Source organism: Scophthalmus maximus, chromosome 7, assembly GCF_022379125.1.
Source record: "Scophthalmus maximus strain ysfricsl-2021 chromosome 7, ASM2237912v1, whole genome shotgun sequence".
NCBI classification, from domain to species: domain Eukaryota; kingdom Metazoa; phylum Chordata; class Actinopteri; order Pleuronectiformes; family Scophthalmidae; genus Scophthalmus; species Scophthalmus maximus.
In genome coordinates, this window is record NC_061521.1 from 4,844,882 (window position 1) to 4,862,015 (window position 17,134).

The following is a 17,134-nucleotide window of genomic DNA, read 5'->3' on the forward strand; positions in this document are numbered from 1 at the left end:
TGTTTAAGACAGCCACGGTTTCCGTCTTGCTGATTCAGCATCCACTCCATCAATTATTCCTTTCCAGTACCAAACAGCGACTTCCTCTCATTTTTCTTCCCTTCATTGAAATAAACATAATTATTGTAAAAATTCAAATTCAGAAAAGCAAAAAAAAAAACAATACTAAAAAAATCTGTTCTGTCAATGAACACACATTGAGTTATATTTAATAATTTGATCACAAGGGACATTGAACTGCAGTGTGTACTTTTAATTGTTGTTTTGTAGTATTTACTGTCATTGTTATTATGCAACTGTCAAAGCTACATACGTCATTTAACAGCGACGTACAGGCGTGTTTTCTGGAGTGGTACTGCGCGTGCGCAGTGGCAGGAGTCCTTGGCTGGTCGGCCTGCTGTAGGTTACTGATCCTGTGAAGGGACACCGACGAAATGCAGAGCTGGACGCAGTTATACCGCTCTCTGGCCACGGTAAGTGCGTAACCTTGCTCACACAATAAGCAGTCGGTGTTGTCAGGGTCCGTATCACACTGGTTGCATGGCCCGTGGAAACTTGTGTTTTCACATTCTCCGCCCGGGCCTGGCTAGTGCGTCGGCTAGCCAGTCCTGGTCCGGTTAAATCGTACGGAGAAGACGCAGCACAATACTCCACTGGAAAAACCTGCAATCCAGATCTTTTGTGGTAATTTTGGAAAAATAAATATGTGATTTGACATGTAATTGTTATCGTAACAAATTTCACAAGTTTTCCTCTTTGGTTCGGCATGAGTGATATGACCGTAAAAATGGCCACATGTTAATAAAATCAAGGCTTAAGTTGTGAAAAACAACATTATGGAAAGCGGTAGCGTTAGCTGGTTCATACTGTAAACGAATCAGAGACGTGCTGAGATACGTGATGTGTGTGTGCTGACATAAAATGTCTTTAATAAAACCACAGAATAGTAGATGTAGTGACATTACCTTTCGATTTCCTCCCAATACATGCCATGTTAGCACGCTCAGCTAGTTAGCGGTGGTTACCTAACGGTTGATGCAGTATGAGATAACAACAACCATTTTTTATCTGGTTAGTCCTCTGTTTTGAAAAGCTGCATTCGTTATTGACATGGCTACAGTTCAGAGCTAGTGCGAGAACGGCTTGTTTGCGAACTGCTCAGCTGGAAAAGTTAAGAGTTGCCGCAACCCAACAGTGAAAGAGCTGACAGCCTGCACCACCTACAACCGTAGGTATGTTGTTTAGCAAATCATTTGTTTTGGGCCGTCACCTCTTAAAAGAAATTATTTCTGTAATTGTAAATGTCAATTAGTTAAATTAGATATTTTTAAAACCGTTTTCTAACTTCATAATTGTGAAGCTGACAGTGTTTGTCAAATAGAATTAAGAATGCAACAATAAAGTGCATTCTTGTTTGTTGAATGCACTTTATTGTTGCTTTGAGCTCTGTTTTTATTGAGCTTTGAATACATTGGCTGGTTTTAATAATAATGTTTTGTTAAAATTAACTTGTTTGTGATTTCCCCCCTTTTTTGGATGAAAAGTTCAAATTGTCCAGATCGAAAATCATTAATGAATATAATTCAGATTAAATAATGTTTTAATACAGACATAAGTTGCAGAATTATCATACTGATGTGATTGTTTGCATCACAGGGTTAAATTGTGCATGTTGACGAGTGATGCTTACAAACTGCGCTCGCAGTGTTGTGTGGCGCAACCTGAGCCATTTGTTTTGTTTTCGATTTACGGTGCCTGGGCTGAGCCGAAAAACTTGGATTTTATTCCAGCGTGCACACAGAACCAACAGCTAACGCAGTGTAGGCCTTCGCAATAATTACATCATCGACTTACTGTACGATACATGAAAATTAACTTGATAATTTCTATTGACCTCGATAATCGCCATTGTATTTGTTGACAGGTAGGCACACTGCTTCAATCCTCTGCTCTGCTCTGTGTCGCAGCTCACATACTCTTTTAGATACAATTTCTCTCAGCAGCCTTGCTTTCCTCTAAGTTCATATTTAAAAATATTGCTGCCGCTGCTTTAGAATTGTATTAAATGTCGCAATTACACGACTCTGCAACGACGGCGATTATTTTGACACAACAAGACACACAACTACCTAGCGACACGCCCCCGAGGAGAGACAGTGAGGACAGAGTAGTGTCACCAGGTACAAAGTTGAGTTTCGGTTCTCATTATCGGTTCTGTAAGGACGGGACTACCTGACAGGAGGTTTTTATTCATGTGCCAGGACCTCTCCACGTCGCGCATCAACGTACCAGCGCCTTTGTTTTTCTTTCCTTTCCAAGATAGCTAAGTAAGCAAATTTTAACTACTACTAATAAAGCCTAGTCCTGTTAACCAACTGAATTCAGTAATGCATACAGTGTTCTCCATGGAATCTTGAGAGACCACATGGGTGGATGTCACCCCCTGTAGGGGGGTCCGGGGGCATGCTCCCCTGGAAGAAAATTTTGTACATTTTAAAGTTAAATCCATCAATCTGGTAAAGTTTGAAAGCAATTTAGGAGGATAGATCTTTTAATAATAATAATAATATATTTGATTTATAAAGCGCTTTTAGAACGTTGTTCTCTTGTAAACAATTTTTTGCTGCAGTGCAGTAAAGAATTTAATAATAAACACATTGTTTGTATGGATATGATTGATGATCACCATCATTAATATACGTCAGAAAAAGACAAATAATAATATATTTAATAAAAATAAAATTGTATTTAACAAAACAGATCCGGTCTTGGACCAGCAGAAGTAGAGTTCAACTTTCACTAGATGTTTCGACAGATCACTTGTGTTACTGGCTTTACTTGCAAAACATTGTAATCAAGGTTTGCCAGAGCGTTGCACAAACTTCCAACGTGATCTGATCGATTCCTCAGAAAAATCAGCAGGTCAATTTTTGCAAAGGGCCACCAGCAAAACCAAGCAAACAGCCCGTTCCAAACACAATGTTGAGAACGGCCACGAACTTTAATGAGAACACAGCAGGGCTTAATCTGCCGGTGCGTGTGTACATGAGCGTGCGTACATCGTGAGGAGCAGTGCACTGAACGCACCTTTAGAGATTTTTAAAGTTGCTCTGAGAAGTGTAAACATATTTTCGATTTGTTATAAGTCTATGGCGCAACAAATTTGACTGACGGACCAACACAGTCTAGTCAATGAATGGGAAACATGGACATGCACGGGGGTGGAGACTGGAGTCACCAAAGCATTGGATGAGAGGATTGATTGGTTGGACACAATTTTTTATTTTGCCATGGCGGCTAAGATTTAGCCGTGGCTGTAATATGTTACCAGCTGAAACACTGGCTAACGGACCGTGAGGAAATATTCGCAGATTTTTACTAAACATGTTTTGCTTTAGAATCGCTTACTGCTCCTTTAAGCGTAAGAAACTACTGTCTCCACTCGCTACAGTAACAGGCACTGTCACCATGAGTCGGAGAGCAATGCTGAGGTTTGAATACAGTTCAACTAAGTTCTGTAAATGTAGCTCAGAATCTTCAGGCCAGTGGTTTCTTTTGCCAGCATGGCGGTGACAGCAGCTGACACCTCGCGCACAAGGTCCTCAGCGTCCACATCACAGAATGTTTTTCCATGTTTACGCAGCTCTCTTTAAGTTTTAAATCGGTATTCATACTCCTCAGTGACAGCTCGCCAGCGCGCACAGAACACAGACAACAATTTACATTAATCACATACAAACAGCCTGTCACTTGGGCCCCCCCTGGAGGGCGGAGACCGTTTAAATTGAAACGGTTGAAACATAGCTAAGGCCGCCTATGGGTGTTGGGACCGTAGATGAGGAAGAGATTGTGGTTTTTAAACTAAAGAAGAAGGTGGTCTATTCGTCCTCTGAACCAAGACAGACAAGGGGCAGATTCAGTGTCCTGGTGAAAACCTCTCCTCATTCTCCCTGAACAACACTGTCTTGCTCTAGCTTTCACTTTTAAACTAAGCAGTGTAGGACAGATCTCAACAGGGCCATGAATTCTTCCCAGTTTTTAACCATTTGTTAATATCTGCCTTATTGACGGATCATATGAGCTGAGTTTTTCCTCCATCGTACATATTGGCAATGCGCCGCGACCGCCAAGTTACAACCGAGACTTCTTTTTTAAACTTAAGGTACTGCAGCATTTATAAGAGTGAGACAGACTGCAACCGGCACTGCACGTTAGTACATCAGCCAAACACTGCAAACTCGCTCCCCGCTCTGCTCTCTCTCTCTCGCTCGCTCATACAAGGCTTTGACGGGAAATATAAGTTGATTCGGAACCGTGGCTTTTTGATACCGTGGTCTACCTTGAAACCGGAAACCGGCCCATACCTAGTAGTTATTAATATCCATTTTCACGTACTCTAGCATACATTTTTAGAGTATTATATTTTTGTTGTGCCACTGTTTTTCTCACTTGTGTGATTTGTTGGATTCACAGCGGAGCCACCACCTTCCATGCAAACTGCACGGAGCTGCAGCTCTGTCTGTCAGAACCTATGCTGACAAAGCAGCAAGTAAGAAATCTGGAAATCTTATCACCTGTCTTCATTAATGTTCTTTTATGAACCTTAGTCACATAAACCTTAGACATTTGCTTCCCCTTTAGCTGACGCTGGATCTACTTGTTACATCAGATCAAGTGAATACAAACCAGGGTTTGTGTCTTTAAAAGTGTCTGATAGAGCAGATCATTTAGTTTTCTCAAGTTTTACATTAAGTAAACACAAGTCTGACTGTTCAAGGTTTAGTATTATTTTTTTAAATCAGCTTAACAAAAGATTTCTTAAAAATTGCTTCATCCATCCATTTTCTACTATTTATAAGGAACCAGGTTGCATTGATTTTAAATAATTGTATCATTGGGAATTATTTTCATGCAGTTTGTAAGTACTGGGAAAAATGTAATAATTCTAGACCATATTGTTCATCCTGGTCAAATTGAATCCCATGTAGTATAAGTTCTTAAAATACTTCACCCTGACATGACTTTAGTAAATTTGCATCAGTCACTACCATTGGTATATTTATAATACCTGGCACCGCAACATCACCCGTGGCTAAGGTGAGGTGGAGCTCTTTTTTTTTGTATTTTACATATAGTGCCAAACAGAAATCATTTAAGGTCACTTAACCTATACACATTTTTCCTCATTCCTGCAGGCTCCTTGTATAAAAGATTGTGGATGAAACTTTGTGATTTGTGAAAATTAACCCTAACCACCCAAAAATATCAACCCCCCCATACCAGTGAACCTAGTAGTTAACATAAAGGCAATCGGACAAAAAAATAAACAAATCAAGCCAATATTAAAAGAAAAATTAAAAGAAATGCAAAAACGGTTTAAGAAGATAAACACAAGTATTAGTAAATCCTTTTGAGACTTGAGTCCTTTTCATTCTTGATCTATTTTTAAGTGCATTATCAGCTGATTTTTATAATTTAACATGCTTCTTATCCTTTGAATTATGTGTACATTTTCTAATGTAAAAATGTTATAAATATGCGCAGCCTCGTAAAGTGTAAGGGGCAGTAAGCAATTTTAATCCAATACACTTTTTATAAAATTCAGCTAGCAGTCGGTTCTGGGTGTGCGGCAAAAAAAATCTTTTTTTCATGCAGACCTCTGTAAATTGTAAACAAAAATAATGTATGTGTGTACAGTTTGTTTACATCACTCCCCTATGTGCTAGCGACAGACGCTGCATCCGTCTCCCATACCCAAGGCTGCTGGTTTGATCACCGACCAGTGCAGTCAAAATATCAATAACAAATAATGCTTCTCCAAAATCGCTTACTGTCCCTTTAAGATGTATAAAGTAGCACCCAACAGTCAATGAAATGGTTTCAGATGAACGAATGTGGAGTCAAAACATTGATTTAAAGTCTCAAACATCCTACACTGAGCTACTCACAGTGGCTGTTACTTAGTTATTGTGTTTATTTCACAATAAAAGCCTGCTGAAGGAGTGGAATTGTAATCCACAGGGGATCCGAAGATCTTCCCAGGCTCCATCTCATGATTCAGCCCGGATTATTAAAACTAAAACATACTTTTTGTTGTGGTTTAATGGAACAATGTTAAAGTCATGTCCTTTATCCCACAAAATCATATCTGTGTGCTCTGAGCTGCAGTTAAAAAGTTGTGATTAAAGTTGTTGTGTTGCCTCTCTAGTTGATGCAGACGTCACAGTGGTGGGCTCCGGTCCAGGCGGCTACGTTGCTGCCATCAAAGCCGCACAGCTCGGCTTCAAAGTAAGACCCCTCCCAGAGAGCTCCCTCACCCTGTTTGTTTGCTGATAGAAATGCATTACTTATTATGGAAACACATCTACTGATTCCAGGTCACAGCGCTGACAGTTTGAATAATGTGAATAATGCTTTGTAGGCAGAAACATTAATGCAGACGCAGCCTCTAAAACATGACTTTCTTTCAACAGACTGTGTGTGTAGAGAAGAATCCTACACTGGGTGGCACCTGTCTGAACGTTGGCTGCATCCCCTCAAAGGTAATAAACTGGTTGTCTGACACCAACACTGATTATTTCAGCGAATGCATCCCATAATATCTCTTACTTTTCCAAGTCAGTTCTAATTTTTGTGAGAGGAGGCATTGTGATTTTGGGTTGTTCTGCCTTATGTCTGTAGGTCTGTCCAAATGTGAAATCTCAAGAATTTTGAGTCGAGGATGATCTGATTTAATGTAGTGGTCAAAGGTCACTTTGACCTCACAAAGCACGTTTTTGACCGTAACGAATTAATGGGCTAATTTTGATGACATTTTCAGATAAATTTCTAATGGGATAAACAATGACATTTTATTACCGAAATTTCTATAAATGGGAGGTCATGAACTGGCTGAGAATAAGTTGATATAGTCGTAAACAATACACCACCTTGTACCATGGATCTCATCTACATTATAATAGTAAACACTGTAGCGTCTCTGCCATCACTGGTGTGAAAATATGAAGTTGGATTCATTTTAAAGGACAAAATTCAAATTTAAACCTGTTGCCTCGTGTCACATGAAAAGGCACCTTCCTCTGCAACATAACAAGTGTCCTATCAGCACATTCACATGTAGCGTGGTTGCTAATCGTTATGCATTATATTGAATTCTTACTTTGAAAAGAGTCGTTTTACGTTTCTGTAATTTAAAGTCAGCAGCCGTTTAACTAAATGTTGTAATTGTTGAAGAAAAAAGTATTTTGCAAACAAGCAAAAAAATGAAATGCATTTAGAGCTGAACACAAAATTTCATAAAGATTATGTAAATGTATACAAATGTTTCCTCCAGTTGTATTAATTGATACATTGTGTCTGCAGGCTCTGCTGAACAACTCTTATCTGTACCACATGGCTCATGGCAAGGACTTTGAAAGCAGAGGCATCGAAAGTAAGAGGCAGCCAGAGTTGATGTCTGGCTGCTTTAAAGATGAATTTCCATTGTTGTGGATGATGATCTGAAGCTCTGAATTCCTTTGTCTTTAAATTAACATCTGTCCTTAAAATTAAAAAAGTAAAGTAAAATGTTTTCCAGCTTTGTGGATAAATCACCTAGAACGATTAACTGAGCAGTTGCCATTTGATAATCCTGTTTCAGACAATTCTCTCAGATATAATCCGGTGTCATCTTTTGTAGTTGAACATTTTACTGGCTATTCTAAACCACTTTAGGGCTTAAATATAATGTAGTGTTATAGTTTGAGGAATTCCAGTGGAATTATATTCATGTATTGTTTGAAAAAACTTTGTAGTTTGATCTGTAAAGAAGTAACAAGAGTTGTCATGAGTTATATAGAATGTAAAACTCAAAGCTGGGCCACAGCTAATTGCATTAAACATGCATGTGATTAATTTGTGACCTTGTATACAAATTATTGGGTAATGTGTCAGATGTCTTGTTTTGTCCAAACAACAGTCCAGATTTTAAAGTTTTAGTTGATATGATGTAAAGCAGAGAGAAGCAGAAAATCTTCATATCTGAGGGACAGACAACTTCTTTCTGTGCATCAGTTTCAGGCCTCTCGTTGAACCTGGAGAAGATGATGGCTCAGAAAAGTGGAGCAGTCAAAGCTTTGACCGGAGGAATCGCACATCTATTCAAACAGAACAAAGTCTGACTTCTCTCTTGGTTTTTAATTGTTGTTCATTTACATGTTATCCACAATCACAACCATAGTGTTTACAGTGTACCGCCCTCCCCCTCAGGTGACCCATGTCAATGGTTTTGGGAGAGTGACAGGTAAGAACCAGGTGACGGCCATAGCAGAGGACGGCAGCGAGCAGGTCATCAACACCAAGAACATCCTCATAGCTTCTGGCTCCGAGGTCACGCCCTTCCCTGGGATCCAGGTAGAGTTTAGTCTCACTCCTAACTGATCTTCACAGGCAAATATGAAAGATGGAAAATATGGGATTCCAGTCCCTTTTCCAAACATTTTCAAAAACCATGATCTGGTTAATGATCTTGCAAAAAATGAACAAACAAGACAGGGATTAAATGCGTTTGTTCGTATTGTGAAGTGGATGCTGTGAGACTCATACTCAGTGGCCCAGTTCACAAAAATTACAACATGAAAAATGAGTTCAGTTTCTCTGGCGTGTCTTGTGTGCCAACGGTTTGTTGCCAAATTATAATTCATATAAATTATAATAAAACATTAGTGCAGTTAAGACGAGGTGTTCATTAAAACAAGGCAGGTCATTTTTATATGACAGTGCAGATAGTTTTACCCTTTGGACTTCTAAGTATTAAGTAAAAAAAAATATGTGAAAAAGAATTGTTTAACATGCTGTTTAAACATGTAATATAGTTTTATATGAATTTTATTTATTTTGTTTGTTTCCTTAGATCGATGAAGACACCATCGTGTCATCGACAGGAGCTTTGTCCTTGAAGACAGTGCCCGAGGAGCTGATTGTGATTGGAGCTGGAGTCATCGGAGTGGAGCTGGTCAGCCTCAATTCACTCTCATTCACCACGAAACACATTTATATGTTAGATATTGACTGTCTGCTCCAGCATGACAAGAAAGTATATTCACACAAACGTTCAACCTCCTGTCCTCCAGGGGTCAGTGTGGCAGCGTTTGGGCTCTAAGGTCACAGCGGTGGAATTCTTGGGCCACGTGGGCGGTATGGGCATCGACATGGAGATCTCCAAGAACTTCCAGCGCATCCTGCAGAAGCAGGGTCTCAAGTTCAAGCTTGGCACCAAAGTCATGGGAGCCACCAAAAGGCCGGACGGCAAGATTGATGTGGCGTAAGTAAAACATTCTTGAAGCCATTGACTTTTGTAATGTGAATTCAAAGGGAAGTGGTTAGTAAACACCACAGTGCGGCACCAGTTATGTATGGTGCTTGTTGATGTGTTTGTTTCAGTGTTGAGGCGGCGGCCGGAGGGAAGAACGAGACGCTGACATGTGACGTGCTGCTGGTCTGTATCGGCAGACGACCTTTCACCCAGAACCTCGGTCTTGAATCTGTCGGCCTCGAGCTGGACAACAGGGGCCGCATCCCTGTCAACAACCGCTTCCAGACCAAAGTACCCAGGTACCGCTGAGTTCAGGCTGACTAATGTGAGCTAATAGTCATCAGTGAGAGGCGGCCTGAAACCAGGTGTTTAAAACCCTGTTATACAGGGATTATCTGATTATCTGAAATGCTGTATCCTCCTCCTGAAACAACGGGTGAAGCAAGTCCTCATCCAATAAATACTTATAATAATGAAACTTATGGATAAATACATAGATTCTATGGAATCCAGAGGGAACCAAATTCAAATTTCCTGGTAGATGGCGGAATTGACAGCCCATCTTGAAAAAGGGGCCAACATGCTCTGTTTCACTGGTGATTTTTGGAGGTCAAGAAGTCAATAACAATCCTTGTTAATTTGTGAGAACTTGTTTTAAAATTCTGAAAGTTGTGGTGCTCGATATACAAATGGTTAGGGGACATGCCACTTGGGACATGCGCCTTGAGCAGCATGTCCCTGGCCTGTACCTCCTCCACTGGTTTTATAGATGAAGGCAAAAACACCCCAAAATATTATTACTGAACATCAAGCTGCAGAGTGAAGATGCATCAGCAAAAAACATTAATCTTAATCACATACATTGATTAAAACGATGTTATTCCATCAATGAAATAAAATTAGTATTTGTCTTGTGTATTATTTCATCACTCATTCTTATTTGATGGCTAAAATAAATTTATAATTCAGTCCTCCTTTTAAACAAGATATTTCTGTGACACCCCCAGTATACATGCAATCGGTGACGTGATCGCTGGGCCGATGTTGGCACACAAGGCTGAGGACGAGGGCATCATATGTGTGGAGGGCATGGCCGGTGGCGCCGTTCACATCGACTACAACTGTGTTCCCTCCGTCATATACACACACCCAGAGGTGGCCTGGGTGGGCAAGACAGAGGAGCAGCTCAAAGAGGAGGTGAGAGTCAGGAAATGATGAAGAAGAGGGTGATGGTAATCCATGTAGATATGGAAAACACAGTGGTGGCATGTGTATTAATGACATTATTAGGTGCAATTCGTAAAGGAAGAGGATATGGATAATGCAGCTTCCTGCAAAACAAAATGTTCTTAATGAGTGGAGGCACTTTCAGAATCTTTGCTACCAAACAAAATGTAGTCTCTTATCTTGCCTTGGGTGCAGCATTAAGTTTCAACCTACAGCAACTACCTTTTTTGGAGCAGTAGAAATTATTTTTTTACAGCAGTCACAGATTAAGACAATCATTCATTCGGAGTATGTTTAGCCCACCTGATAAATCTGATTCTGTAGCCACTTTTTAGCTCTGTTTTTGGTCTCCACCACTTCCTGAGGGAAATATCAGGCTTTTTAGCTGCTAAATGCTCAACTATATTGACCAGCTGGTCTCTGACTGGCTGTCTGCTGAGCAGGTAGTGGACAGTGGCTTTCCAAAGCCTTTTCTCTAAAAACAGCTATGAGAGATGAGCAAAAATTGTGGTCCTGACAATTAGCTGATAAATTGATACCACAGATAAATTGTCCATTGTTTGTATGTCAGTGGATTATAACGGGTGTGTCAGAGTTATAAACTGTTTGTAGTTAAACTGAGTAGCTTCAGACTCTTTGTGTCAATACAGCCACATGAGGCAGTATTTCACATTTGAAATCATCACCAGGCGACTTGAAAGCCTGATCATTATCTGTTGCGGTGACAAACAACAACAACAACAACAACAGACAAAGGTGTTTTACAACATTCAAGACCAGAAATGGACAATATTTGCAGTCGAGTCACCTAGATCAGTGGTTCTCAACCTGTTTTTGGGCCAGCGCCCCCTATCCATTATCCAGGTCGCTTCCCCCCCTCACCCATCAAATAAGATGGGCTAATTTCCCTGAATATTAATGAGACATGAATTGGTCAGAATGACTAGTACATGCGCAGCACGGCATTTCTGATTGGTGGGTATGACTGTCACCCTGGTCAGATGCGCTGCATTGTATCGTATTGTAAATTGCAGCATTTTGCGCTGAATTTGAAAATGATAAATCATTCAGCCCTTCATGACAACAATGTTTAATGAAGACTTTAAAGTTCACGACAAGACCGTTTTATAACGCTGCAGTATGGAGTTCATTGAAAATGAAACTCTGATGTCCCGTTCCTGTGAAGGCAGCACAGAGCTGCGCCACACAAAGCTGACAGAAGCACAGAAGAGAAGAGGAGTTACGATACACCGCCTCGTCCAGTTGTAGTGGCGTAAACTGGCAGGTTTTGATGTTGCAGAACACAGTCTTTTGCAAAAATAAAGTGTAAACTTGTATTGTTGTGAATCTTTGATGTAAAGTCGCCTTAAAACAAACGACCCCCACGCCCCCCTTTCAAAAGGATTGCTTCTTGTTGTTTTCTGTGCTGAATGTCCAGCTGTGTTTTACCGTCTCCTTCCTCATCTGCTCCTCAGGGTGTCCCGTACAAAGTTGGCAAGTTCCCCTTTGCAGCCAACAGCCGAGCCAAAACCAACGCCGACACCGACGGCATGGTGAAGATCCTCGGTCACAAGGAGACAGACAGGATGCTGGGAGCGCACATTGTTGGAACTGTAAGTGCTGCATCCCATACACCAGAATGAGTACACGTGACTTTAGTTCACTGATAAATAAGTGAAAGCTGCTGATAGGAAAGTCAGTGTCTGACAACATTATGGATAGAATTCCAACAGAGACGGCACTTTTAGTTTTTATTAAGCCAGTATCTGTTCAAAGCCACCAGACTCCATGAAAAAAAAACTAATTTGATCTCTCAGAACACAAGAGTTGCTGCCTCTGTTAGATTCAAATTGCTGACTAATATTGCTCAGTGGGAAGAAGGTTTTCCTAGAGACTTGTTTTATGTGTGAGTCAAAGGATGTGTCCTGGTTAGAGTAGAGCTGGAGGCCAAGGTAATCCCATCTAAAGTAACTATACGGTCAGGAAATGCTTCCCTGAGTTGTCTAGTAAAATAACATCAGTTTTATCTGAATTTAGAAGTTAAAAAATTACAGGTCATCCAGGCTTTTATGTTTTCAGGACATTGCTGCAGTTTGAATACAATATTTGCCTGAAACCAGGTGTTTAAAAACCCTGTTATACAGGGATTATCTGATTATCTGAAATGCTGTATCCTCCTCCTGAAACAACGGGTGAAGCAAGTCCTCATCCAATAAGTACTTATAATAATGAAACTTATGGATAAATACATAGATTCTATGGAATCCAGAGGGAACCAAATTCAAATTTCCTGGTAGATGGCGGAATTGACAGCCCATCTTGAAAAAGGGGCCAACATGCTCTGTTTCACTGGTGATTTTTGGAGGTCAAGAAGTCAATAACAATCCTTGTTAATTTGTGAGAACTTGTTTTAAAATTCTGAAAGTTGTGGTGCTCGATATACAAATGGTTAGGGGACATGCCATGTCTCTTTCCTAGAGACTTGTTTTATGTGTGAGTCAAAGGATGTGTCCTGGTTAGAGTAGAGCTGGAGGCCAAGGTAATCCCATCTAAAGTAACTATACGGTCAGGAAATGCTTCCCTGAGTTGTCTAGTAAAATAACATCAGTTTTATCTGAATTTAGAAGTTAAAAAATTACAGGTCATCCAGGCTTTTATGTTTTCAGGACATTGCTGCAATTTGAATACAAGATTAGTTTCATTTGACTTCATAGATTAACGCAACTGGGGGTCATCTGCGTAATAAAGAAAATGTACGTGGGTGTTTGCTATTAAAATTGCTTAAAGTGATTAGTAGTATTATTCATTGTTAACATTAACAGGTTGGAACCAATCTAAATTTTTTCAGAGCTGTTCCTTTTATCACAGCAAGAGTATCTTGTGACTGATTGTGTCGGAAGCAGCAGGACGAGTGTAAAGACAAGTCCATCGTCTGAGGCCATGAGAAAATCATTGGGACCAGCAACCCAAACCCTATCATTGGTTGTCTGTGCTGGGGTGTTCTCTAAATTCCGGAGTGTCAATATTCAAGCCCTCTGCAATTAGTCACTTAAGGAATTTTAAAAATGTCATGGAGGATGGATATACGTAGGCTGATAGATGATTAACTACTGCTACCTTTAAAGTTGCAGTCATGATTCCAACGTAGTACTTTGCTTTGTTAAAAATCAACATGTTTTATGTAACATGTAATAATCTCGCATGTTAGCAGTATTAGAAAGCTTCTCACATTAGATTGCTTGTGTGTGTTTCCCTGCAGGGAGCAGGAGAGATGATCAATGAAGCCGCTTTGGCCATGGAGTATGGCGCCTCCTGTGAGGACATCGCCAGAGTCTGCCACGCCCATCCCGTATGTCACACACACACACACACACACACACACACACACACACACAACTAATCCGCTTGGGTTCACCAGAATATCAGACACATGCTGGAAATTAGTAAAATGTCTTACATTTTGAACATCGCCTTAAAGGGATAGTTCCCTTTGCCGCGGTAGCTCTAGGAACAGCTGATTCTCTGCACCGGTGAAAGTTGGCGCAGTAAAACATGGCCGAAGTACGCTTGAATTTTTTTTTTTAAACTTTAAAGGCTGTTTGGCGGCAAACTAAAGCAGTGAAAAAAATACATACTTTAGCATACAATTAACAGATATATTTTTTTAGGTAAGCATTAAAAAATAGCGAAAAATACGTTTTTCAGTGGTCCCCTCTGCAACAGTGGGACTCAGACTTTCGATTCTTCCACTTATCCTCCAAACTCCAAAAATTACATGTCTGAACTATCCCTTTAAAGAGGCAGTAAGCAATTCTGGAGAAAGCTTGTCTCTCTCTTTGTTGTTGTTGTGATTTAACCACTTGGCCAATAAACACGGAGTAGCAGCGCCACCCACAAGCACGTCTCTCAATGTGTGGTGAAGTGATGCTTACAAACTGCACTTGCAGTGTTGTGTGGGTCGATGGTGTTTGGCGCACACACACAGAGCCGACAGCTAGCGGACCTTGAGGAAATATTTTTACAAAAAGTGTATTGCTTAATAATCGCTTACTGACCCTTTCAGTCAAACCAGCATTTTCTTTCTATTTAATTGGAAGATAAAATGTCAGAAACTGGTGCCTGTCAAAATTTCCTAAAGCCAAAGGTGATGTCTTCATTTTACTTGCCTTTTTTAGCAGTCTTAAGTCCAAAACTAAAAATATTTACTATCCTTTTTAGTTTAGTAAACCAGCAAATCCTCACAATTGAAACAAGGGTTGTTTTTCCTTGTTTTGCTTGGACGACAGCAAACACGTAATCCAAATTGAAAAAGCTGCCGGTTGATTTTCTCTTCACTGACTTAACTGGTTGATAAAATAGTTGTTTGAACTGCATAAGTCAACCTTTATTCAATTGTATAACAACACATGTTCTATTGGTAAGAACAATATCTGACCTGAAGTGACGGTCTGGCAGGTAACAAGAAAAGGTGGTAACACCTAACTTCAATCCCTCCATTGAGCATTTATACGTAGTATGTAAACACTTAATAGTTTAAAAGTGGTGGAGAGAGACTATGTCTGATAATTCTGTCGAAAAAATGCTCGAAAGTTGTTAAAAGAAAACGCAGTGTAGACAGCGAGACAGAAATGAAAACACGACTGACCCTCTCTTCCTCTGTTTGTCCTCCTGCAGACTGTGTCGGAGGCTTTCAGAGAAGCAAACCTTGCCGCCTCCTTCGGCAAAGCCATCAACTTCTGATCTGCCGGCCAATGTCGCATCGTCAGTGTACATACCAGACGAGAAACAGGAAGCCGTGTGTCTGCATCCAAACCTACATCCAACCCACCGGGACCCTCTGCTCAACTCTGTACCACATTTAGTTATAATGTTATTTAAATGTTCTCAGTGAAATAATAAAGAGGGATTGGGCAGTAAATACACACTGACTGAAGATCAGTCTTTCTGTTTTTCAAATGCATAGTATAAAAGATCCCATAGCAGCATATTATGCACTCATTTACATGACAGAGATATTGTATAGATATTATTTTGGCTGGATGGTTGTGGTTTCTTTTGTAAAAGGAAGAAGTGTTTTTTGGATCTACTATTTTTATAGTGTGAAACAAATGAACACAACAAACATGAGGGAGAATCAGGGTAGGAAACTAGCCACTCAAGGATTCCGTGTCAAGTTTTAAGGTTGAAAGTTGCTCTTTGTCAGTCAAAACTTTTAAGCATGTAATGCGCTTCACCCCACCCCATTGTTGTTCAGCTCTTGATTAGCCAAAAGTGTAAATTTGTGCTAAATTACACAATGTGGTCCCTTCAGATTAATGTTATTTTATTTAACCAGTTCAGATCCATTGAGGTCAACCTGACCACGGCGACCAGCATCAAAGGTTGTAGACAAACCCCCATACATGAAAATAAGATGGAGCGCTTGGGCAGGGAAAGTTTTCACTGTCTTATGAGTTTTTCCAGAGGCTTCAAGCACATTTCAGTCTTGATACAGTGATAACATGAAGCCAACCACTAGAGACAGTGATAACATGAAGCCAACCACTAGAGATGTGGTTTGAAGTGCCAGAAGAATCTACAAGTTAATTTGATTTAAAACCTTTTAAATCAAAGTATAACATCCCCTTAGTGAGTCAGGCTAATGACTCAAGGAAATATGAGTTAATATAATAGAATAAGGATTAAAAGAAGCTACTTCATGATATATCGTAAGTTATGTCTCTTTAATTTCTCTGCAATGGGATGTCTAGGTTATGATCTGCACCGGCAGAGCAGAAAAACTGCAGATTTCTGTGCAAATCTGGAATGTGGACCTTTCTGTTTCAATATGAATTGATTTTGGGGAAAGAAATTGTTGATAGTTGCTGGGAAACTTTCCTGCTCTGATTACCTCACTGTGATTGGCTCTGGCCTGTTCTTGCTTATCTCACCATTAAAACACATACATGCAGTATGAAATAAACAGTGTTTACTGACAACTTAATATATCAAGACAATTGCTACTAAGCGTGTGCATGTTTCTGACCCAACTGTCAGAAACATGCACACGCTTAGTAGCAATTGTCTCCTTAAGGGCCCGATATCTTGTGCTAACAGCCCACCACTGTGCGGCTCGATTGGCATTCACGTAAGAATGCCAGAATTTGCAGGTCCCCTATTGGTGCCCCGTTCTCTTCACGGATGAGAGCATGTTCACATTAAGCAAGTGACAGTTGTGAAAGAGTCTGGAGACGCCGCAGTGAATGTTATGCTGCCTGTAACATCCAACATGACCAGTTTGGCGGTGGGTCAGTGATGGTCTGGGGAGGCATATCTTTGGAGTGTCGCACAGACCTCCATGTCATGGCCAACAGTACCATGACTGCAGTCTGGTACCGGGATGAACTCTTCAGAGCGATTGTCATTGAGTCCTGGGTTCCTCCTGGTGCAGGACAATGCCCCGGCCTTGTGGCCAGAGTGTGTTGGCAGTTCCACAGTGATGAAGGCATTGATACCATTGACTGGCCCTGCCGTTCCAGTGACCTAAATCCAACCGAGTACCTTTGGGATGTCCATATACCACCAAGTACTGCCACAGACAGTCCAGGAGCTCACAAATGCCCTGATCCAGAACTG

At 40.5% G+C, this 17,134-nt stretch overlaps 1 protein-coding gene across 1 annotated transcript; it reads left to right on the forward strand.

Moving 5' to 3' along the window:
* The first annotated feature begins 318 nt into the window (after positions 1 to 318).
* Positions 319 to 15,441, forward strand: dldh (dihydrolipoamide dehydrogenase). The gene is made up of 14 exons (XM_035642748.2): positions 319 to 473; positions 4,474 to 4,549; positions 6,209 to 6,288; positions 6,474 to 6,542; positions 7,363 to 7,432; positions 8,053 to 8,153; positions 8,248 to 8,391; positions 8,891 to 8,992; positions 9,111 to 9,301; positions 9,421 to 9,591; positions 10,300 to 10,489; positions 11,995 to 12,132; positions 13,779 to 13,868; positions 15,194 to 15,441. The coding sequence occupies exons 1-14, from the start codon at positions 435 to 437 to the stop codon at positions 15,257 to 15,259; spliced, it is 1,527 nt and encodes a 508-aa protein (XP_035498641.1). The 5' UTR covers positions 319 to 434; the 3' UTR covers positions 15,260 to 15,441.
* The last annotated feature ends 1,693 nt before the right edge of the window (positions 15,442 to 17,134 follow it).